This window comes from Carcharhinus amblyrhynchos, chromosome 7, assembly GCF_965287045.1.
Source record: "Carcharhinus amblyrhynchos chromosome 7, sCarAmb.v2.hapA, whole genome shotgun sequence".
Taxonomy (NCBI): Eukaryota; Metazoa; Chordata; class Chondrichthyes; order Carcharhiniformes; family Carcharhinidae; genus Carcharhinus; species Carcharhinus amblyrhynchos.
This window is the reverse complement of record NC_137330.1, coordinates 50,696,556-50,722,582: the sequence shown is the minus strand read 5'-3', so window position 1 is coordinate 50,722,582 and position 26,027 is coordinate 50,696,556. Positions and strand designations below refer to the sequence as shown.

General features: G+C 39.5%; 1 protein-coding gene across 5 annotated transcripts in view; it reads left to right on the top strand.

Annotated features, from left to right (window-relative positions):
• dtnba (dystrobrevin, beta a) overlaps positions 1-26,027 on the top strand; it is a 427,082-nt gene that overhangs the window by 254,883 nt on the left and 146,172 nt on the right. For all 5 annotated transcript variants that reach the window (XM_080192276.1, XM_080192275.1, XM_080192274.1 and 2 more), the window contains exon 11: positions 8,091-8,177. In XM_080192276.1, coding sequence (XP_080048402.1) covers positions 8,091-8,177 — 87 coding nt within the window. The remainder of the gene's footprint in view (positions 1-8,090; positions 8,178-26,027) is intronic.

The window sequence follows — 26,027 nt, the reverse complement described above, 5'->3', positions numbered from 1 at the left end:
CTCTATGCCAGGCGACATCCTGGTAAATCTTTTCTGTACCTTCTCCAGAGCCTCCACATCCTTCTGGTAGTGTGGCAACCAGAATTGAACATCTATCCTGAGTGTAGCCTAACTAAGGTTCTATAAAGCTGCAACATGATTTGCCAATTTTTAAACTCAATACCCTGACCAATGAAGGCAAGCATGCTACATGCCTTCTTGACTACCTTCTCCACCTGCATTGCCACTTTCATTGGCTTGTGTACCTGTACACCCAGATCCCTTTGTCTATCAATATTCTTAAGAGTTCTGCCAATTACTGTATATTTCCTGTCTGTATTAGACCATCCAAAATGCATTACCTCACGTTTGTCGGGATTAAACTCCATCTGCCATCTCTCCGCCCAAGTCTCCAACTGATCTATATCCTGCTGTATCCTCTGATGGTCCTCGTCGCTATCCGCAAATCCACCAACCTTGGCGTCATTCGCAAACTTACTAATCAATCCAGTTACATTTTCTTCTAAATCATATAAACAGCAAAGGTCCCAGCACTGATCCCTGAGGAACACCACTTGTCACAGCCTTCCATTCAAAATCGCACCCTTCGACTGCTACCCTCTGTCTTCTTTGATCAAGCCAGTTTTGTATCCATCTTGCCTCTGATCCCATGTGACTTCACCTTCTGCACAGTCTGCCATGAGGGACCTTGTCAAAGGCCTTACTGAAGTCCATGTAGACAACATCCAATGCCCTATCCTGGTCAATCACCTTCATCACTTCCTCCTATTTGGATAGGAGAAACACAAAAAATAATGCTTAGAATCACCCCCACAAAAAATTGTATGATTTGACATCCTTTCCATGTCTATAAATATCCATTCTCTAATACTCTGAAAAGATAAGGGCATTTTTTTCACTTGGCTAGACATAAGTATCCTAACCTATCCTCCTAACAGCTTCAATGTGAGGAAAAACCCAATTCTGCAATCCTGTGATGCTAATGATTGGTTTAGTTGGTCGTCTCTGAATTATGGCTGGAGCTTGAATGCTTTGATAGTCCAAAATTGAATACATTAGTCTCAATGCTATCTGATCTCATTGAATAATGGACCAGACTCGATGGGCCAAATAACCTCTTTCTGATCTGATGTCTTATGGTCTTATGATCAAAGCACTGACTTTATTCTGCAATTCTAACTATAAGTTGTAGCATTCCATTTCCCCTGTAATTGTTGCAGTACAGATCTTAGAGATCTTAAACTTTAGTCTAAGACCCTCTTACTGACAACCCAGCAAGTCTTTTTCAATTTCAAAAGCATTTATTTTGATGGCATTAATGGAATAGTTATTGATTGATTGATTCTCCTGTTTACTGGTCCATGTCTCTGATTAACAAACACAATCAATAGGGTATAGAATGCTTCGGGATTAACCATCTACTTGTTGCCTCCAGGCTATGCCAGGAATAATATTGGAAACCAACTTCATTCCACTGATCTGTTTTTGTGGAAAAACTCAAGACATAACAACCACCTAATTCAGGCTGAGCTACCAACTATCTACTAGAGAAAAGAAATTAATGCAGAAGTCAAGAGATAAGATTTTAACAGTTGGTACTTTTAACTCTTCTTGAGGTCAGAAAGGCAAAATGTTTTTAAATCCCTGGTTTCCTTTTTTTAAAACCCTTTTACATAGGTATAATGGGTAGCTGTGCATATAATTCTGTCCCTTCATGAGAAAGTAGAAATATGAGGTGTGTGAATTGATGTGAGATGATTTTAGAATTGTATTTACTTCGTAACTTCCATAATCTCAGGACCGTAGAGCCAAGCTTAAAGCACTTTAAAGCCAATCGGATCAATTCCATCAGTGCTTGTTTTTATTCATACATGTGTATTGCTGGCTGAGCCAGCATTTGTTGCCCATCCCTAATTGCCCTTGGAGTGAGTGGCTTACTCAGGACAACCAAGAGTTAATCACATTGCTGTGTATCTGGCATCATTAACCAGACTAGGGAAGATGGCAGATTTCCTTCCCTAAAGTACACTAGTGAACCAGATGGACTTTTATGACAATTGACAGTGGTTTCATGGCCATAATTAGACTTTTAGCTCCTGATTTTCATTGAACTTGAAATTCACCATCTGCCATGATGGGATTTGAACCAATGATTCCAGAGCATTATCCTGGGTGTCTGGGTTATTAGTCTAGTGACAGTACACTATGTAATTGCCACCTAAGTGAATGTAGGAAAGGCATCTGCAAGCAGAAAGGTCCTACCAACAGCAATGAAATAAATGACAGGTATTCAGCTTTTAGTGATATTAGTTGAGGAATAAATACTCGCCATAACACTGTTCCCCAATCTGCTTAGAAACAATGGATTGTGATCATGTGCATATAGCTTGCAGATTGGATGCAATCTCAATAATGCAACTTGGATTATGTGCTCAATATTATTATAGAATACCTACAGTGCAGAAGAAGGCCATTTGGCCTATCGAATCTGCTGACTTTCTCAGCAGATCATTCAGAGCGGGACTTGAATCAAAAAAACCTGCTATCTCAGAGGCAAGAGCGCCTCCACTGAACCATTCTGATCACCTGTCTTAAATGGACAACGCCTCATTTTTAAACAGTGACTCCTTTTCTAGATTCTCCCACAAAAAGAAACATCCTCTTCCCATCTGCCCTGTCAGGTTCTTACACACTTCAAGGATCTTATATATTCAGCACATTTTGGTTTAATGCCATGTGAATTGATGGACAATAAAAAGAATGGAGATTTTCATTTTTCACTCTGGTCTGTTGAAAAGCAATTTAGAAATGTAATTGCTCTTGAAAATAAGATATTTAGATGCAACTCATTTCCACCTTATATTTTTCCAAACTAGTGGAATTCCACATCTGCTTAAGCTCTTATGCTTGCTCTATTGTTGTGGGAGAGGTTGGTGACTTTCTCTCATTCTTTCAAAAGGGGTGCAACACACATTTGGGTGGACTGAAGCCCGTTTAGTTCTGGATAGATTTTCACTGAAGCTTACTACTGCTTAGCTCAATAAGTTGGACAGCTGGTTCATTTGGGGCGGCACAGTGGCCCAGTGGTTAGCACTGTTGTTTTACAATGCCAGTTATCTGGGTTAGATTCTGGCTTAGGGTGACTCTGTGGAGTTTGCACATTCTCCCCATGTTTGCGTATGTTTCCTCACCAAAGTCCAAAGATGTGCAGGTTAGGTGGATTAGCCATGGTAAATGCGCAGGGTTATGGGGATAGGGCGGAGGGGAGGGCTTGGGTGGGATGCTGTTTCAAAAAGTTGGTTCAGACTCGATGAGTCAAATGACCCCCATTTGCACTATAGGTTTCAATGGTTCTATGATGCATAGTGATGTCAAAAATTCCCATACAGGCTGAGGTTATTCGTGAACGTCAGCCTTCTTAACTTTGCCCTTCGTCTGAAGTGCAGTGATCCTCAGTTTAAATATTATGCAATCAGCAGTGAACCTCTTTTGGACTTTGTGGAGAGAAGGTTATGGAGAAGTAGCTGAAGATGGTTATGCCGAGAATAGTTTTTGTGGGATCCCTTGAAATCATCAAACACTTCCTTGATGGCAAGATGGTCACTCACATGTCATTTTGGCAGTGGCTCTTTTCTTCATATTTGGGCCAAGACTGAAATGAGGTCTGGAGCTGAGTGGGGCCCTGGTAGGAGCCAAACTGAGCATTAATGAGTAGGTTATTGCTGAGTATCTTGAATGTGCCAAGTAACAAGCAATACCAAGTATGTATCAAAAATAACAGGTGGAAGCTACCAGTATTTCAAAAGATATTTCATAGGATGTCAGTCTCTCAATTTTGATTCTGGCCTTGGCTGTCTTGCGCATTCTCCCCATGTCTGTGCAGGTTTTTTTCCCATGTCTGTGCGGGTTTCCTCCTGGTGCTCTGGTTTCTTCCCTCAGTCCAAAGTTATGCAGGTTCGGTGGCTTGGCCATGCTAAATTACCCTTAAAGCCCCAAGATGTGTAACTTAGATGGAGTAACCCCGGTAAATGTGCAAAGTTACAGAGATGGGGGACGGGGCATGAGGGTGGGCCTGGGTAAGATGCTGTTTCAGAGAGTCAGTGTAGACTCAATGGGTCGAACAGTCCCCTTCTTCTATGATTCCATGAGTAATGGGATTGGCAAGTTTTTGACATACCAGAAGAAAATATAATCACGTTAATAGAAAACACCTGAATTAGATGATTGAACCCTAAAGGGGGGGCAGACATATGTTAATTTGCAGAGCTACAGAAGCCAGGGGACATACAGACTGCGAATAGAGAGAACAATCAAAGGGAAAAATAGTATAATTTCCAACACTTGAAACAGGAGAGAAGATTCCAATCGTAGCCTGGAAGCAAGTCCTAGCTAGCAGACAAGAAACAAAAGTGCAGAAACCTTTGTGGAGGCTGTTAAAATCATACCTTCACTGAACCAAGAGACATTTCCCAGAATAACTTCACAATTGTATACAGAGTGGTAACTATAAGTTGACCTTTGTATTAGAACTGTTGAAGTGGATATGATGTGGAGTTGCTGCCGTTGGACTGGGGTAGGCACAGTGAGTAGTTTCTCAATACCAGGTTAAAGTCCAACAGGTTTAATTGGTAGCATGAGCTTTCAGAGCGCTGCTCCTTCATCAGGTGAGTGCAGGATTTGTTTCACAAACAGGGCATATATAGACACAATCTCAATTACAAGATGATGTTTGGAGTGCAAGTCTTAACAGATAATCAAATCTTTACAGGTGCAGACAATGTGAGTGAAGAGCGGGTTAAGCGCAGGTTAAAGAGCTGTGAATTGTCTCAAGCCAGGACAGTTAGTGAGATTTTACAAGCCTAGGCAAGTCATGGGGGTTAGAGATAATGTGACATGAACCCAAGATCCCAGTTGAGGCCGTCCTTGTGTGTGGAACTTGGCTATCGGTTTCTGCTCAGTGATTTTGCATTATTGTGCATCTTGAAGGCCACTTTGGAGAGTGCTTACCCTTTAACCTGGTGAAGTGAATATTGATTGAACAGAGGGAAGTCCTGAAAGAGCTCAAAACTCTTAAATATACTTTGGGTCAAGTGGGGTAATTCCTACAGAAACAATGTAGGTATGTTCAGTCATTCCTATATGTAATTGTCTTGAATCATCATAGTCCCTTTCATATATATGTTCTTTTTTTTATTGAGACAAACAGTCTTTAAAAATTGTTATATAATGACCTGGCTGGTTGCTGTTCTGACTGAATCTTCCACAATGACTCCTCACACCATTTCCGTAAACAAAATAAGGCACCACCACAAACTAGTGTTCCATGTTGGGACAGCCTCATGGAAAACATCAGTTGGGTTTCTGACACCGAGTAAGTGCAGCTCGAAAGCAGTGTTCACAACCCCTTCTTTCAGTTTGAACTGACTCTGAGTAGGCCGATCTGGTAGTAATTAGCTGGTTGGATTTGTTCTGCTTTATATGGATGGGACCTACTGAACAATTTTCCACTTTGCTAGTGTGGTCAGTGTACTGAAACAACTTGGCTTAGGGCAGAGTTCTGGGGGTACCAACCTGCAGCATTACAGCAGGGCCATCCCATGGAATGAATTGCATGGCTGACGACTACCTTCAATAATTGTGAGCACATGCAAGGGGGTTTAGATAAATCATCCACTGAACACTTCTTGCTGAGGATGGCTGCAGCTTCAGCCTGTCAATTGCATTCACATGCTGGGTTCTGTCATCATTAAGATTGGAGATGTTTGTGGAGTTTCCACTTGCTATTCATTGTTAAACCATCCAGCACCATTCACAACTGGAAATGTCAAGACTACAAAAATAGATCAGATTCTTTGCTCGTCGCTTAACTTGTCTATAATATGATGCTATTTCTGCATGCAAATGTTGTAGCCTCATCAGATCTTATCTAACTTTTTAGATATGACTAGTGCTGCTCCTGACATGCTTTACTTTTAACTGAATCATGATTTTGTAGTGTGAGCGATACCCTGGCCATTGAGGTTATATGTTGTGGTTCAGTATGATTCTGCTACTGCTGATGGCTCACAGTGGCTCGTAAAGGGCAGTTTCAAGCTGCTATTAATGGAGTGAACCTATCCCATTTAGCATGACATTGGTGCCTGGTGTTCTCTGTGCGTAGGCTTCTCCTCAAAGCCTACATGGCGGTCACTCCAAACAATGCTGTTATCAACAGATGCTAATGTGACAGGTAGATTGGTAAGGTTGAAGCTCAATAGATTTTTCTCTTTACTTAGGTTCTTTCACTACAGGCTCAGTCTGGCAAAAATGTTCTTCAGGACTTGATCAGCTCAATCAGTTGTGGTTCTATCAAGCTACCGATGATGTGGTGATGGGTATTGAACTCTCCCATTCAGAGTATATTCTGTCCATTTTCTACCCTCAATGCTTCCTTCAAATGGTATCGAACATGGCAGAGCACTGATTCATCAGCTGAGGGAGGGCGGCATTTGGTAATTGCTGAGGTGATGTCGGAGCTTGAAGAATTAGCTGAAAGGTTTTGATTCCATGATTGTACCTACATCAGAGTGTTGGTTGACTTGTCTGTGGGCACAGGTACCAGATGTGAGAATGTGAGAGTGTTTCCTGAGGATAACCTAAGATTTTCCTTATCAAGACAGTATGCCAACTTAAATAGAAAAACATAAACGGTAATCAGGTGTACTTAAATAATTTGCATTTAAGATGGAAACAACAAAATTGATTCGATACTTTTGTTCATTTTTTGTATTATGGTTAGCTCTTAACTGACTAATTTGGGTGTTCTGTTATTTACCATTTGGCTGTGACTAAACATTGAGTTTTTAAAATTTGTATAATGACATTTTGTAAAATAATGCAGCTAGATAATTCTCTACATTATTGAGATGAATCCTTCCATTTTACAATCCTGTGGTGCTCCTAAATTACAGCGACTGACTTGAGAACTCTACCTGCTTTGAGTGATGAAGGGCCATCAGGTCTGATAATGGTATCTGCTTTGATTTTTCGCTCCTGTGAACCAAAGTGGAGCTCTGTGCATGAATACTTCAGCATGAGTGTCAGTGGAGCATATGCAGCTGTGTTTTTCTGCTGCCAATGATACGCCATTAAAAATGAAGCTTAAGAATCCCCATGAACCCATCTGCCACCTGAGAGTTTTAAAAAATTTTCTTTGTACGTTTGTGCATTGCGTGCGTACCAAAGAGTTTTCAGACTGCCTCTTCAAAGTAGCTGACTTCAATCACGCCTGATATTGCAGCCTAGAGTTTTTGATAGTTTGTGCTGGTTTTTCTAATGCAGTTTGCTGGAATTTGGCCAAACCAATGTAAAATGCTGAGGAATTTTAAGCTCCAGTTGTATTGAGTGTCAGTCAAGTTTCCAAGATCTTTAACGCTGGTTTAAAAATTGTGGCATTCAAGGCTGACCCCATCAGAGAAACAGGCCACAGTCCGAGATCTAAATAATGGGCATGGGCAAGTTTCTGTTGTGAAGGTTCTTCAAATTAAACTTTTTTTTATGTGCATAAGCATTTAGTGGACATATTATAAAGGTTTCTAAGAAACTGATGAATATGCCAATGACACTAATAAATGGTTCAGTATAATCTTTTCAAATAATTATTAGTGAATGATGGGTTGGAAACTCATTAAAAATGCTTGCATTTCTTGATTTAACCTATTTTCATTTGTATTAGCAAAACACCCCCAGATTACTACTAAAATTTTAATTCAAGGAGAGAACAGTTGCATTCTATTAAACTGTCCAGTTGTGCTGGTTCATGGAAGATTTTACGTCTCAGCAAATGGTTTTGAGCAGAAACTTGAATCATAACTTCACTTTGGAAAACTGGCAGAATTTCAGAGACTAAATTGGTTGAAATTGGCACAACTTGAGCAATATAGCTGGACTGTTAAAGATCTGTCCAGTATATCAATGATTCTTCCATGGACATTTATCAAGGAACAACTTGAACGTTAATGCTTAAGTTACCATCTGATCAAAACAGATCAACTTTAGTGTATAACTGCAAGAAGCATCTTCCTTAAATTTATTTTTTTTGCTCTTTGTAGCCCCCAACAACGATCTTTGCCAAACATGAATGATACTGTGGTGTCCCACTCAGTCTTGTCCTCTGCAGCACCTACTCCTACTAAAAGGTATGTCAAGGATTGCCTTTCAGAAACTCTTTACGTCATTATGAAAATTGTACAATATTATCAGGAGAAAGGAATTTGTGCATCATTAATGGCTTTTGTCACTCCACTTCTGCCTCCATTTTTACGACTAGGCTTGCTGGAATAAAATAATTGACTGCTGATTGAATATTCTGACTTGAACCCATTGTGAGGACTGATCAGTCCGTTAAAGCAAATAAATTATTTCTACCGAGGATGTGAAAATCCTTGACCAGTACACATACAAAGTTTTGTACACAAGGCTCTATTCAAAGGAGTATTTTTCTGATCGTGTATGCACTGTATCCTATGTCTCATGTTACTTGTGCAACATTTAAGCAACTGTCTTCATGGCTATTAATCATACATTTGCAAGCTATTATTTAGGAATTGAACACACAGCTTTGCAAAGGTCCAAGTTTGTCAGATTGATTTTCTCACCTCTAGCCCAAGTTGTTCCCTTCCTTATAACTTTGAATTGATTACGTTGACAAACCCCTGAATTCAGAATGAGATTGAATCCAGTCGATTGTTTAGGTGCCTTCAGTTTAAAAATCTCTGCAACATTTCAGTTTCTCCACTATCTGGATGACTTTACAAATGCAAGATGGTATCTTTACACTTATCCTGACAGGATGTTTTCCCGCTTTACATGGTTTTTAATTCTATGCAGTCTGTTTGGAACACATTTAAGTAAATGATCTCTATAAGGACATTGCCTGCCAGAAAGTAAGTGGTTTTTTTTTTAGTAATTTGGCCAGGAGATAGATTCTGGAGACAAATTCTCATGTTTTCCTACACATCAATTGTGATAACTGCCAATGTATCTCATCAGAGGCATTTCTTTCCAGCTATCTGTCACAGATCATTTGAAAAGATTTAATTGCTGTATTACAAATTTGTTGATAACCAGTATAGCTGAGACAAAACTGATGGAATCCATTTTGATTTTCGCCAAACGTAAAGATCATCTCAGAAAATTGTGACTATGATTTCAACAAAGTAATTGTAAATATACATGCCTGTGTTTTGTTCATGTTGTATTGATTTAAACCTGTGTGTTGCCAGAACTCTTCTGTTTTGTGGAGCAAACTTAACCAAATGCTGAAGTTACAGCTTGAATACCCACCACTTTAAGTCTGAGCAGGGGACTATCACAAATGATAACTTGAGTATTGCTGAAAAAGAGATGTGTTTCCAAAGCTTTGTCTTGTATTCATCAGGACAGATTGGCAAAAATACTAAATCTCAAAGGAACAGTAATTGATAGGGTATGAGCAAAGGGTGTTGATTGGTTGGCAGAGACATTGCCATGGAGAATTCACCAGGGAACAGTTAACTGCAAAGCTTTTGCTTAAGTTCAAACCAGACAGACTGACTGTGGCCAAGGTACGCTTGGTTTGTATTGAAATGTAAACTTGGTAGTTATTTGATCCCTGGTGCATTCTCCATGCAAATGCCTGTACCAATCAGAGTCCATTTGCCAACGAATTGGCATCCTCTTATGCAGTCTAAATAGTTATTCCCTTTGAAATTTTATGTATTTGTGAATCCATCCTGATGATTGCAAATCAAAAAGCTTTGACAACATGTCTCTTTCCAACAATACTTGAGTTCTGTATTACCAAGCAACTAAACAATAACTTCCGTGAAATACCACAATATTGACTTGAGTATCCGTTGTAATTATCTTTTAAAATATTTTAATTTGCAACAAAGCATATCTTTTACCAGAGCTCATTGCAAACATCAGAAAGGGACAACCAGACATGCAGCAAACATCAAGCTGAACCTTTGCTTGTTGCGACCTTGTTTGAAATCAATCAGAAATGGTTTAAGGAAACTCTTGTCGCAGAAGTTGTATGAAATTAGTTGCCCATTCCTAATACAAAGTTACTTCTTAATTATCTTAAATCAACAACTCTGATCACAAGGGTAGAAAATTTTCGAATTCACACCAGTGTTTTTTTTTAATTATGGGAATTGCTGTCCGTGCCAGTGTTTATTGCCCATCCCCAGTTGCCCTTCAGAGGGTGGGGATGATCTCCCTTCTTGAACCGCTTCAATCCCTGAGGTGTACGTACACTCTCAATGCTGTTCGGAAGGGTGTTCCAGGATTTTGACCAGTAGCAGTGAAGGAGTGGTGATATATTTCCAAGTCAGAATCGTGAAGGGGAACCTCCAGGTAATGGTGCTCCCAACTATCTGCTGCTCTTGTACTTAGTTGGTATCTGTCATGGATTTGGAAGTTGCTCTCTGAGGAGCCTTTATGAGTTCCTGCAGTGCACGCTGCTGCCACTGTTCGTAAGTGGTGGAGAGATTCAGTGGTTATGGAAGGGGTACCAATCAAGCAAGCTGCTTTGTCCTGGATGATGTCAAGCTTCTTCAGTGCTGTTGGAACTGCACTCATTCAGGCGAGTGGAAAGTACTTGATTACACTCCGGACACTTGCCTTGTAGCTCGTGGACAGGCTTTGGAGAGTCAAGAGATGAGTTACCTGCTCCCGAATTCCTCGCCTCTGACCTATCTTACAGCCACAGTATTTATATGGCTAGTTAATTCAGTTTCTGATCAGTGATGCCCCCTCCCCCGCAGCATGTTGACAGTGGGGAATTCATGCATAATAATGCCATTGAGTGTCAAGGAGTGATGGTTAGATCTTTGTTGGAAATGGTCATTGCCTGGCACTTGTGCAGTGCAAATGTTATTTGCCATTTGTCAGCCCAAGTCTGGATATTGTCCAAGTCTTAATGCATTTTGACATGGATTGCTTCAGTATCTGAGGAGTCGCAAATGGTTCTGAACGCAGCACTCATCAGTGAACATTCCCACTTCTGACCTATGGGGGGAAAGTCATTGATGAAACAGTTGAAGATGGTTGGGCCTAGGACACTATCCTGAGGAACTCTTGCAGTGATGTCGTGGAACTGAGATTGACCTTCAACAAGCAGAACCATCTTTCTTTGTGCCTGCTATGACTCCAACTAGTGGAGGGATTTCTTTCTCCAGTTTTGCTGGGGCTGCTTGATACCATGCTCAGTTAACTGCTGCCTGATGTCAAGGGCTGTCACTCTCAGCTCACCTCTGGAGTCCTGTAATGAGGTCAGGAGCTGAATGACTCTGGTAGAACCTAAACTGAGTGTTAGTGAGAGCAGGTTATTGTCGCAAGTGTATTTATTGATGAAAGCATGTTGATATAACTTAATTCCTTAACAACTTATGTTGGACTATTATTTAAATGGTGAAAAATTACAACATGCTACTTGCAGAGGGACCTGGGGGTCCTTGTGCATGAATCACAAAAACTCAGTCTGCAGGTGCAGCAGGTGATCAAGGTGGCAAACGGAATGTTGGCCTTTTATTGTGAGGGGGATGGAGTATAAAAGCAGGGAGGTCTTGCTGCAACTGTACAAGGTACTGGTGAGGGCGCAACTAGAATACTGTGTGCAGTTTTGGTCCCCTTATTTGCAAAAGGATATATTGGCCTTGGAGGGAGTGCAGAGAAGGTTCACCAAGTTGATACCAGAGATGAGGGGGTTAGCTTATGAGGAGAAGTTGAGTCAATTGGGCCTGTACTTGGTGGAGTTTAGAAGGCTGAGGGGGGATCTTATAGAGATATATAAGATAATGAAAGGGCTAGACAGGGTAGAGGCAGAAAGATTATTTCCACTTAGAAAGGAAACAAGAACTAGAGGGCACAGCCTCAAAATAAGGGGGAGTCAATTTAGAACAGAGTTGAGGAGGAACTTCTCTCAGAGGGTAGTGAATCTTTGGAATTCTCTGCTCATTGAAGCAGTGGAGGCTACCTCATTGAATATGTTTAAGTCACAGGTAGATAGATTTCTGATAAGAGAATTAAGGGTTATGGGGAGCAGGCGACTAAGTGGAACTGAACCACTATCAGATCAGCCATGATCTTATTGAATGGCGGGGCAGGCTAAAGGGGCTAGATGGCCTACTCCTGCTCCTATTTCTTATGTAACTCCACATTCAGCTTGTCCAAAATTAATCAGGGATTGTTTGCTGCTGACACTAAAAGGCAAATCTTGGGAAGAAAGACGTGATTCAATAATATTCAAACTTCTTTTGCCATTATATTAATCATTTTCAATCATATGCTGTTCGATAAATAAATACTTTTGGCTTTTGTCTTATAGTGCATATAATCTGTTATAATCTTAAAGCCACAGTCAGGAATTTGGTAAGCGATTATAGTTAGTAGCCTCCTTTCCTGTGACAGCAAGGTTATCAGCTGCAGACTTACCTTACTTATTGAGTTACTGGCTGCTTATTTTCCCATTTTTATATTATACTCAGGATAAAGGCATATTATCATTTATTTGCCTTGTCACTTACACATGGACTTAGATTCACTGTATCTGTCTAAACACAATTCTGCTAGTTATTCTTTGTTCCAGTGAAAAATAGTTATCATTTGGACTGTCAAACACTCAGGTTTCAAAAGTATGGAACAAAAATTTGTCACGGTGAAGCATGTTGTGAGATAAAACAGGACTTAAAACCATATTGCATAACATTTAAGTTGATGTACCTTAAAAAAAGTTCATCTTCCCTTGTATTGCTTCTCCTTGTTACCCTGCTGGATATTTATCTTGAGGTAGTTAAGTATTTCTTGGTCGCATAATTGGGTGGTTATTTCCTTTTAGAAACAGCAGAATCAATATTAGATGCACTGACCATGCTAAATTTTTCCTCAGTATACCCGAATAGATGCCAGAGTGTGGTCACTAGAGGATTTTCATAGTAACACCATTGCAGTGTTAATGTAAGCCTACTTTGACACAAATAAATGAACTTCAAACTTCAGGATATGATAGTTTCAGAATAGAGTTAGAAATGTGAGAAAGCATGAAGCAAGAAAAGATGTTTTGTCCTGTCAAGCTCAGTTGCTCCACAGACTGTGTATGATTTGCCCTTTCATGAACTGCTATTGTGTCAGTTCTCCTTGGGATCAGAATGGCCCTGGACAGCTGGAACTGCAACACCATATCTAGCATGTGTGAAAGCCTAAATTGAAGAGGAATGTGTACACAAAAGCACTTGGCTATTCTGAGAATGATTGTAAATGACTCATGGACAGCATGATTTAATCAGTTTGTCTGAAATTTGATTTCGTACAGTGCATCTTTGCATTAAAATAATTACAAAGTGAGCAGCTCATTGACATATCAGTCAAGGAACCTCAGTTGATTAATTAATATAAACTTGTATCTTTGGAACCTGCATTTGATTTCTGAAAGCCAGTGACTTTATGAGCAGAATTGTACGGACCCCTGCTGGCGGGTTTGCAGGTAGGGGAGGGGCAGGAATTTATAAAATTCCCCAGGTGCCTTTCTTGCCACTCTCCCACCCATAGCCATTTTACATGGGTTATGTGATTCCATTGGCAGCCTGACTGTCCTCAGGCTCTATTGAGGCAAATGGTGTCCACGTAAGAACCATTCCCAATGCCCCCCCATCTCTCCATTGAGTCCTGCACTTGCCCCTCTCAAGGCCTGGCTGCTACCCGACAATCAGATTTGCCAGCATCCTTTTGAGATGTGTTCCCTGCTGACCCTTTGACTGATCCGGCGGGAAACCTTTCCACCTGAGAAGCCCTGCCCTATGTGTATATAAAATTCTTAACAATGGAGTTTACTAATAGATTAGTAGTCTTAGGTGATGAGGTTACTTATCAATTTCAGATATAACCTCAAAGATACTAGACATTAGATAAACAAGACAATACTTCAGCCGAGTACTGTATGGATAAATGTAGTTTTTACACAAAGGTGTAAGCAGCAGAATGAGTGAATTATGAATTAAAACAGGCTAGATAGTATATCCAATATGAGCAATGGATTATGCAACTAAACATTAGATGCACCTCCTGGATTTGACAACCAGCAGTGATGAGGATTGTTTATATTCTGAGTTTACTACAGATTCTGTTTTTAAATCCAAAATCCATTTCTTCATTTTTTTTTATATTAAGTCACAATCACACTCGTAATGAAAAGTGGTATTTACTTTTGTCAGCTGTACTATTATCTAAGTTGCATTGAAGTAAATTGTGTAATTCAATTAAGACATAAACATAGTAAATTATTTACTTAGTGATTTTTTTTGAGTTTGCTGCACCAAGTTTCAGGATAAGGGACTGATCATTTAGGACTGAAATGAGGAGAAATATCTTCGCTCAAATATTTGGAATTCTCTAGCATCGAATATACTTGAGGCTGGGATTGACCGAATATCTACATCGCAAGGAATTGAGAGTATTCGGGATAGTGTGGGAAAATGGAGTCAAAGCTCAAGATAAGGAATGATCGTATTGAATGGTGGAGCAGGCTCAACAGGCCACAAGATCTTCTCTTGCGAATATTTCTCATGTTCTTGTGCCCCAAAGTGCTTTTCATCCAGCAAGTACTCATGTGTGGTCACTTGTAACCTGGTGCAATACAATGCAGGTGCAGGATTCTTTTTACATATTAGCACAAGACAATCTGAAATAGACAAAAGTTATCTTTTCTATTATTCAGATTATGCGGATTGGTTTATTTTTTGACTTCACCTGAGAAGAATATAGCATTATGTGCACTGTTCTTTTTTGTCTGTTTATAATCAGCTTAGTCACTTGTTTCATCATTGCACACTTTAGCCTTTACATACACAAGATCTCATTTTTTTTTCTTTAATTGTAGTTGTGTTTAAAACTGTGGGTATAACTTGCAAGAGCAATTATATCCATCTTCAGCAGCATGATTAAGAATTCAATTTTTGACTGAAGTAAGGCTGCTTTTCAGGGTTCTTGCAGACAGTAAAATCTAAAAGCTCCATTTGAACATGCTATTCGGATTTAGGGGAAATCACTGGATGATTGGACACCAAGTTTGCTCTTTCTGAAAAATCACTTCTGCTCAAGAAATTGTTTCAGACAAGCAGGGTGTCCATGTACACTGTTGTAGGTAAAAGGAAACCTCTGAGACTGTTAGTGAGTCAAAGTACAGTAGTTTTATTACAAAAGCTTTTGGGAGAGACCCGGCACCTAATAGTGGTTTATCAGGCCTCTCACTGAACACAAATAAGTGTGGGTATTTATACATCATGGTTCCCAGAACCAGTCACAATGCAAATTCTGGTATCAGTCAGGACCTGCGACGCTTCCATCTCCAGTCACGACACAGCCCCCGGCTTCAGCCAGGACCTGCAATTCGTCTGGCAGCTTCGGTCATGAAGCAGTCATTGGTACAGTCATGACCCACAGCTTTTCCAGTGGCTTTGGCAGCTTCTTCATTTGAAGTAACTTGTGTGGTCGCAGCTTCCCAGCAGGAGTCCTCCTGTCAAATAGTCATTATCGCACTCTACCATCTGCAGTTGTTTAACTATGTTTAGCTAATACAAACAGGTAAGGTTTGCAATGTCTGAGAAATAACATTCACATTTAACTATCTGTCTTTATGGAAATGAAAGTTAAAGCATGAAAGACATGAACAAGTGAGGAAACATGAATAAATAATTTATATAGACGCCAGGAGCAGTATAAGCTTGAGGAGATCAGCCATGAGGAAGGGTTATGTTTGTGATAAATGCTAGGTACAAAATTCATCAAATTCATTTACCCTTTCCCTTAACACACATCTTTAAAGGTAGTATGGCAAGTTGATAAAGTGGTTCGAAAAGCTTGAAGCTTTACCTGGCTTTATACATAGAAGAATAGAATATCAAAACAAAAAGGTCTTGTTGGAACTTTAAGTCAGTGGTTAAGCCTCAGCTAGAAAATTGTGGACCATTCTGAACAACATACTTTAGGGAAGGTATAATGGCTTTAGGACACAAGGAAGTTTGGTAAGATGTTCCCATAGATGAGGCATTTCAGCTATGTCGAGAGATTGGAAAAGTTAGGATAGTTCTTTTTGGAGCAGGGAACATAGAACATAGAACATTACAGCGCAGAACAGGCCCTTCAGCCCACGATGTTGCGCCGACCAATTAAAAAGCAATGACCCTCTAACCTAAACCAATCCCTTTCCATCCATAAACCTATCCACGGATCTCTTAAACGCCCCCAAACTAGGCGCATCTACAACTGCAGCAGGCAGGGCATTCCAATCCCTCACCACCCTCTGGGTCAAGAACCTACCTCTGACATCCATCCTATAACCACCACCCCTTAATTTAAAGCTATGCCCCCTCGTGCTAGCTTTCTCCATCCGAGGGAAAAGGCTATCACTGTCCACCCTATCTAAACCTCTAATCATCTTGTATGTTTCAATAAGGTCCCCTCTTAGCCGCCTTCTTTCTAACGAAAACAACCTCAAATCCCTCAGTCTCTCCTCATAGGATCTTCCCTCCATACCAGGCAACATCCTGGTAAACCTCCTCTGCACCCTCTCCAATGCCTCCACATCCTTCCTATAATGTGGGGACCAGAACTGCACACAATACTCCAAATGCGGACGCACCAGAGTTTTGTACAGTTGCAACATAACGTTGCGGCTCCTAAATTCAATCCCCCTACCAACAAACGCCAAGACACCGTATGCCTTCCTAACAACCTTATCTACTTGATTCCCAACTTTCAGGGATCTATGTACACATACACCTAGATCCCTCTGTTCATCAACACTATTCAGAGTCCTACCGTTAGCCCTGTACTCTACACATCTGTTATTCCTGTCAAAGTGAATTACCTCACACAAGGTTTAAAGGTGATCAAATGTAGGTTTTCAAAGTGATATGAGATTTTGATGAAATGGGAAATAATTATTTATTCTGGAGAGTTGGTCAATAAGTAAAGGCCAAAGAGTTAAAATGATTGGCAAAAGATCTAAAGGGGAATGTGAATATTTTTTCACAAAGATGTCAGGACCTGGAATGCTTTATCTGAAAAACTGGTAGAAGTTGATTTCATAAATAATTTTTCAAATTAGCTGGACAGGAACTTGAGAAATAGGCACTTATGGGATTATGAACCAAGATGTGGGACTAAACAGGATTGCTTTTTTGAAAGAGCCAACACACACATTGTGGAGTGAAGTAGCCGCAAGGCTGTAGGTTTCTGTGATTGACAAAACTGGTAATGTACATATTATGATAGAAACTGTCACTGCCAAATCCAGGTTGGTGATTTACAAATTGACAATTAACACCCTTGGAAAATTGACAAAAAAAAACTGGCTGTGCTCAGGCAATGGTTCAAATGCTCAGGCAATAACCAAACGTTATTTTGAAGCTGAAATGGTTGGATATTTTGACACTATAGCCATCTTAAAAATTTGTAGACTTCTGGAGTTCACTAATTAAGATTGAATGTTTCAATTTTTTGTTTTAGAATGATGAAAGGAATTTCTATCGACCAGAACCTAAATGGCATTACCAAACATTTACTTAGCAGCCACTCTTCCATATTCCAGTTGTCTTAATGACTTATAATCACTTAATCACTGCAGCTCTAATTAATGCATGAATCGACAAGATTTTCACTTCACCCAGATGTACCCTGTGAACTGTGTTGCTATAAACAACAACACCTAATTTACAGATTGCTTTGGAAAATCAGGACCAATTCCATCAGGGGCAACTTTAACATGAGGGTCAGAAGGCTGCATCTAAAGTGATCAGAGTGTGATCACCTTGGGTGGATTGTATCTATAGATACAATCTATCTGCTCTATAGAACGTAAGAGCCAGGAGCAGGAGTAGGCCAGTTTGTAGCTATTATTATCCAAGTAAAAAATTCTTAGCGAAGGCATTATCTGTGGTTCATCTCCATATGCAGATGTATCTTGAATTAAAACGCAACACAGTTGGCTTCTCTGTACAACTGGTGCTGTTGGATCTCTCAACAAAGCAGCAGTTACAATTTAGCTTTTCACTTTTACTAGCCAATTTACGTTCATCGCATTCTGTTTTAAAATTGCACTCCCGCTGTGGTGTATTCCTGCCTCTGCTTTATTATCTTGCTGTAACAGTCAGCAGGGAGGATGGTGCCTGATGGTTCCTGGTGAGCAACAGGTACTCAAGACCATGCAGAACCAGGCTGTCTAAAATGTTTATGTTATCGGAGAAAGTGAATATATTGCCTTTAGGGAGACAAGTTCAAGGCCTTAGAGCATGTATAATTTAGCCATCTTTCATTAGTTTTCTAAGAAAACAGCACCTGCAGGAGTTCACTTTGCTGTAAAAATACAATACTTAAAACATGGAGAAATGATCAAACAAACTTGAAATATAACAAAAATTGGCATATAGCACTAAGAGCTCAGGAGTTGAGTGACCAACACAAGGATATTTGATGCCTCCTGTATCATTGGCAATGACCATTCCAAGTTTACAAAAATAAATGGAACCCACCAAATGATTGTTTTTTGAAACATAAACAGCCATTTTTATTTTGCTTGCTAAATTTCCATACTTCATCTTTCATTTTTCTATATATGCATACCCAAGATATCTCACTGAAACAATATTGGATATTTAATGGAGTTATGGGAACCTATTCCCAATTAAAATTAACCCTTTGCACGTACCTATCTTAATAACTAACCTAGTCTTGCAGACTGAAGGACACTTGTCTATCTCAAGGTCATCTTGGATTTTGGGGGTTTGCTGTTACCAGAACAAGTTATACTTAAAGACAATAAAACTTGTATTTATCTGCACCACGTCAATAGATGGGGAAGAGAAGAATTTATGTCTGGAGCAAACTTTCTGTTCTTTGACTTGAAATGGACGAGCTTGCTATTGTGTGAAAGGAACAAAAGAACCAGTTTCTGAGTTTGGTTGGTGTGTAATAGTTCACTTAAGATTGAACTAATGATGCATTTTAATATACAAGTTAATCCTTATGCGAACAGCTTTCCCTCTGGCGCAGGGAATACTGCAACAACGATTCAAGATGATTTCAATGTTATGGGAGAGATTGAACATAAAGATATTCAAAACATGATTGGATTTTCATTCTTTGAAAAATAACAGTACTAAATTGACTTGATCGACTATACTGTACATAATTTCCAGTTGCTTGGCTTGTGTTTTTTATGGTGTTCTGAATAATAAAGCTGTAACTGACTGAGAGATGGTGCAACTAAATACAATATAAACATTGATTCGTTCAATAGTATTTTAATGTTAATTTTCACCTCTTGTTCAATCTCCTTTTTTGGTTCTATTGAGATTAAAAGTTTGCATCCATAAAGATGTCCACTCATTTAATGCACTGCCCTCCATGGATTTGCACTTAAATGCCTCATGAAGATTTATGTTCAAAATGAGAATATTTAAGTCAGACTGACTATAATGAAATAGGGTCTCATTGTTTTTAGGAATATTACTGATTTAATGATTATTTGTGTCATTGCTTATAATTTGCTTTGGGGCAGCATGGTGCCACAGTGGTTAGCACTGCTGCCTCATAGCGCAAGGGACCCAGATTCAATTCTGACCTCGGGTAACTGTGTGGAGTTTGCTCATTCTCCCTGTGTCTGCTTGGGTTTCCCTCCATGGTCCAAAGATGTGAGGGTTAGGTGGATTGGCCTTGGTAAATAGCCTCTTAGTATCAGGGGAATCATCAGGGTAAATATGTGGGGTTACAGGGATAGGACCTGGGTGGAATTGTTGGTGCAGGCTCAATGGCCTCCTTCTGCACTGTAGAGATTCTATGATTCTATTCTATCACTTTTAAGTGAATATGTTACATTAGTATTACATAAAAGATTAGCAGCATGGATGAAAAGGGAAGAAGAACAAAAATGAACTTCCAAGTTGAAATTTTATCTGGTGACAAAAGCTCTTAGATTAGTGTAATAAATGTTTCACTAAATTTAGCTTAAATTAACTTCAGTACCAAATGGTAGACATGATTTTGGGATGAGAAAATTGGAAGAATATTTTGCCGTTTTCATTTCAAATGTAAGAATCATCTATTGCTTTGCCAAAAAAAAAATGGGCATTGGAGAATTGTATTCTATTATTATGGACATATATAAACTGATACAGTGACTATCTTGTATTCGTGTATCAGTCTTGGCTCTTTGTTGGTAGGCTTATTATTCTTGAGTCAGAAATTTGGAGCTTCAAGTTGTATTATGGAACTTGTTGCATATAATCTGGTTTGTCATTCCCATTCAGAATTGAGAAAACGTGGTGTTGCCAGGGATAGTATTATTCAGATAATACATTCAAGTGTGATTTGCCTGACTGTTTACATGTATGTAGATTAGCCCTTGATACTTCTTCTAAAGAAAACCAAGTGTTCAAGCTAACATTCATCCCTTAACCCACAGCACCAGAACAGATCAATTGTCCCTGTATCTATTTTTTGGTTGTGAAACTTTTGCTTTGCACAAGTTGACTACCACATCTTTCAACATCACAGTCCTGTATTCCACAAGAACACAACACAGGAAATAAAATCGGGAGTAGGCCACCAGCCCCTTCAAGCCTGCCCTGCCATTCAATATGGTCATGTCTGATCTATGCTGGCCTCAACTCCTTTCCTGTGCCATTTCCCCATAGCCCTCAATTCCTTGATCCATCAAATATTTATCCACCTCTAATTTACTTCTATATACTTCTAACAATCCAGTCTCTACCACCCTTTGGGGCAGAGAATTCCAGAGATTCACCACACTCCACAATAAGAAATTTCTACACGCTTCAGTTTTAAATGACCAGCCTTTTATCTTGTACCTATGTCCCCTTGTTCAAGCCTTTCCCACTAGTGAAAGCATTTCACCATCTACCCTGTAAAGCCCCCTCAGGGTCTTGCTTGTTTGAATAAGATCATCTCTCACTCTTTTAAACTTCAAGGAAACGGACATAGGCTACTTAGTCTCTCTTGATAGGACAACTCTGTCTTTGCAGGAATTAGCCTGGTGAATCTCATTTGGACTGACTCCAGTATTACTATATCCTTTCTTAGGTAAGGCTGCCAAAATTTGCACAATGTTTCAGGTGAAGCCTCACCAACATCCTGTACAATTGCAACAAAACTCTATTTTTAAACTCCAACCCCTTTGCAATAAAGGCCAAAATGCCATTTGTTGCCTTAGCTACTTGTTGGACCTGCCTTCTAGCTTTTTGTGATTCATGCACTGGAACACCCAAATCCCACTGCACTTAACTCACTTGCAGTCTCTCTCCATTTAGATCATTTTAATTCCTCTTACAGAAGTGCATGATCTCACATTTCCCCATATTAACCTCCATTTGCCAGGTTTTCATCCAGGCATCCAATCTCTCAATATCCTGTGGCAGAATCACAATATCCTCATCATAGTATGTCCTTCCATCTGTCTTCGTATCATCAGCAAATTTCGAAGCATTACATTCTGTTCCTTCCTCCAGGTCATGAGTGTAAATAGTGAACAATTGCGAACAAAGAATGTATCCCTACAGTACTCCCGAAGTTACATCTTTCCATTCTGAAAAACACACATTTATTCCAACTGTTTTCTATGTGACTGCCAGTTTTCAATCCATGCTAACACACTTCCTCCAATTCCACAGGCTTTTACTTTATGCATCAACTTCTTAGGCAGCATCTAACCAAATGCCATTTGGAAATCTAAACAGACCACATCTACAGGTTTCTTTCTATTTACTCTCCCGTTACATCCTCAAAGAATTCAAGCAAAGTCTTCAAACCTTTTGGAAAATCATATTGACTATGATAGATTACATTGTGCTTTCCTAAATGATTAGTTCTTCCTCTTTGATTACTGAATCCAATATTCCACCAATGATAGATGTTAAACAAGCTGGCTATTAGTTCCCTGCTTTCTACCTTTCTCCCTTTGAACAAGGGAGAGTCACTTTGGCTGTTTTACAATATTCTGGTACCCTCCTAGAATTTAGCAAATTATGAAAATTTTCAACCAACGGGTCCAGTATCTCTGCAGCCACTTCCATTAAAACCCTTGCTTGCGGTTCATCAGATCCTAATGAATTGCCCACCTTTAGTCCCTTGACTTTCGCTAATACTCTATCCCTCGTGATTGGGATTTTTGTAAGTTTGCCCATGTTATTTGAAATCAGCCCATCTGTATCTTAAGGATATTTGCAGTATCTTCCACGGTGAAGGCAGATGCAAAAAAATTATGTATCGTATCTGTCATTTCTTTGTTTGCTATTATCAATTCACCACTCTCATTCAGTGGTGTCTCAAACAGAAATCATTGTATTTTTCATGAATGTTTTTACAGGGTAGCAAATTATTTTCTCCATTATACTTGTACTTCATCATTTTTAATCTTTGAATTGCGGTCACCTAATATAATCAGCAATCACACCCATGCAGTACTGTTGCGTAATCTTAATTATTATGCTTATTGTACCAAACTTTGAGCACCATCATCCATTGCTTTCAAATTCTTAACCTCAAATGCTATTTGCAGTTCAACTAGCCAGCTCCTTGGAACGTTTGAAGGTTGGTGTTAGGAAAAGAGATACTTTTAAGGGATCTAGATTTGTATCTGTTAAGAACATAAGAAATAGGAGCAGGAGTAGACCATCCAGCCCTTCGAGCCTGCCCCGCCATTCAATAAGATCATGGCTGATCTGTCGTGTCTCAGTTCCACATTCCCGCCCTCTCCCCATAACCCTTAATCCCCTCGCTTATCAAAAACCCATCAACCCGCGTCTTAAAAATATTTAGCGAGGCAGCCTCCACCACCTCAACGGGCAGAGAATTCCAGAGATTCACCACCCTTTGAGTGAAGAAGTTCCTCCTCAACTCCGTTCTAAACCGCCCCCCCCTTATCTTGAGGCTGTGCCCCCTAGTCCTACTGCCCTTTCTGAGCAGGAAGAGCCTCTCCACCTCGATCCTATCCATCCCATTCATCATCTTATACGTCTCAACATAAGAAATAAGGTATAGTTTTAAGAGAGTTTGTGTGGCGGTTGGTTTCAGTTGTGCTTAGAGAGGGCTACACCATTAAGAGTAAATAAACCAGCAGTGGTTACTTCACAACTGGGGCCTTAGAAGGTAGAAGAACTTCAAAGTTTTACTTTAGCTAATTTGATTGCAGTTGGAGATAATTAGTGGGAGGAAGGCAGCTCTGCTCAAGATAGAAAACTAGAGAAATAAAGGAGAAGTTTCCAAGAAGTCTGGAATTCGCGGAATGGAGGAAATTAGGAACCAGAAGAGATTAGTAATCAGTAACATTGCGGAATTGAAAAGACATTAGATTGGGAGAGGCCGGAATGATATCTGCAGCAGTGTTAAGTTTGTGATAAATTATTACAGTTTGGAAGATATCATTTCAAATAATGGTGAAAATTGGTGGCTGGACCTCGGAATTTGTGTAATAGCCTTCAAGACAAAGGAAACTTGAAGGGAAATGTATAAAACTTAAAGCAAAACCTTAATAGAAGCAGTGGAGGGAATGTATAATTTAGAAGAAGATTTGAAAGCATGACTTTTGAAAGCAGAATTTGAAATCAATTGTGTGGAAGCCAGAGTTCAGTGAGACATGGTGGATCATGACAGAAGAATCACCTGAGGGGATTTTGAGAAGAAATCTGGTGAGAGTTGCTTGTGCTCAAAGAGGAGTGCGTCTTACCACAGTCATCTTGTGTGCTTAAAAGGGAGTTTTTATGTCACTTAAGATGTACGTGTAATCCATGTTCATCTTCAGATCTGTCAAGTTGTTAAGCTAAGAGGGAAATAAAGGAGTATTGTATAATATTATTTATTTTTAGTATTTTATTCATCACAAGTAAGCTTTCATTAACACTGCAATGAAGTTACTGCGAAAATCCCCATATAATCCAAGTTTACATGTTTAATAAATGTATTTTTTCGTATTGAAATTAATTAGTGACCCTGTGACTCTCTTCCTCAATGTTTTGTAAAGAAAAGTAGACACTGCATTCTTTTGAACCAGAATTCCATTCTGGGATCATCCTGTCCAGATATGAGATCAAATGGGTTTGAAGCAGTAGGGCAAGTTTCCTTTTCCTGTTATAAAATTTTTACGAGTTCACTACCTCAGCACAAACAAAATCGTTAACCTTTGTTACCCAGCAGAGAAACGGTCCTTCTACTCGATATCTTCATTCACATTTTGAGCAGAAAGTATCCTAACTGGTATATTGGGTGACTCCCCTGATCACAATTGCTTAATTTGCATCATTGCCATAAACTATTCTGATGTTTTAACAGCTAAATGGCCAGAAAATTCCCAATTTAATCCCCATGGTGTGTAGGGCTAATTGATTTTAGTCAGGGAAGTATTCCCCATTTCTTTCTTATAAGGGGTCTCATCAGTTGCATTCTTCAATTGAGGTGGCCAAATGAGCACCAAATGTCAAAATTTGTTACTTCCTCAGAGGTAAATAACTTGTTCTTAACTACCTATTGCTTTTCACAAAGTCCATATTTTTCTTGGATTTATTAACTTTGGTCTTCCTTGATGCTTTTGGTTTGCCTGAATTAGAAAAGATGCCAGTATTTTACCTTGGTACCAATCAGTATAGCAAGCCCATAATCCACAAATGCACAATATTTTTTCTTTTAAATATTGAAATCATATGTTAACCATTTCCCAGCCTTTCTCCCATAGTTAAATATTTTTTGTTCAGCTTATGCAACAACTGTTTTGTGAATGCACTTATTCCTGCAGTGCATTCTATTTGGACAAACAGTATCCAGAGAATAACAGCCCTTGGTGATAAAATTGTATTCTGAGATCTTGGCAGCAGATTAACAACCTGAGTGACTTAAATCACTGTCTACAAAGTACACCAAGTCAAAGACTGTTAAATAGCAAAGATAGTCAAGGAGAAAATGTAAAGGAGTTCTGCAATTCAGTGAAAGGATCATGTGGGATTAGTTTTTCTCCCAATGAATTCTCTTCCACCTTGTACAGATCACTTGTGGTTGTATTCACTTTTGAAAGAAGATCATTTTATGATTCATTTATTCACAAAAAAATGTCTTTTTTACCCAGCTTGATTGCAACCAATTTAGTTATCAGTCATTTCGGGGGTAAAGAACTTCACTGTAGAAGGATACTGGAGTATAAAAGGGATGGTAGTGGTTTGCTGGTGATTTAGTGAATATCAGCTGAATGGGACACTGCACCTGGCCTCACAGAGAGAGGAAACAAATAAGCCAGAGTTGTTAATTTCACTGATTTCCAGATAATAGAATGTGCACGTTGGGTGAAGACTGCACTGGGCTCATGTGATGTGTAACTCAGTCATGGGCTTTGTTATTTCTGTGCATGGGAATGAGTTTGTGCACAGAATACAAGTTCTTTAATGCTTCAGCATATTTTAAGGGATCAATCAAGCTCTAAGCATCAGCTCATTGCTCTGTACAGTTAGTTGTACAATGAATAATCTTACAGCATTCCCTAGATTCTGGAAAAGTCCCAGTGGATTGGAAAGCTGCAAATATAACAACACTATTCAAGAAAGGGGGGAAGCAGAAAGCAGAAAACTAGGCCAGTTCATCTGTTCATGGGAAAAGCTATTAATAAGGAAGTAGTAGCAGGGCATTTAAAAAGTCATGATACAATCAAGCAGAATGTTTTATCAAAGGGAAATCATATTTGACAAAGCTCTTTGAGGATGTAACAAGCAGGGTGGATATGGGGAACCAATAGATGTCGGCTGGAAATACAACTGTTCACACCAGTGGGATTTTCCTATCCTGTTGCAGTGAATGGTGATTTGGCTGGTTGCTGCAGTGGGAAGTTGGCATGAATGACTGGTAAGATTGAGTTTGTGTGCTGGAATTCTACTGCCCCATTCGCCACAAAATCAGAATTAGCGAGGGGCAGGCAACGGAAGTATCAGTTGTCCTTGAGCGGGAATTTTGGT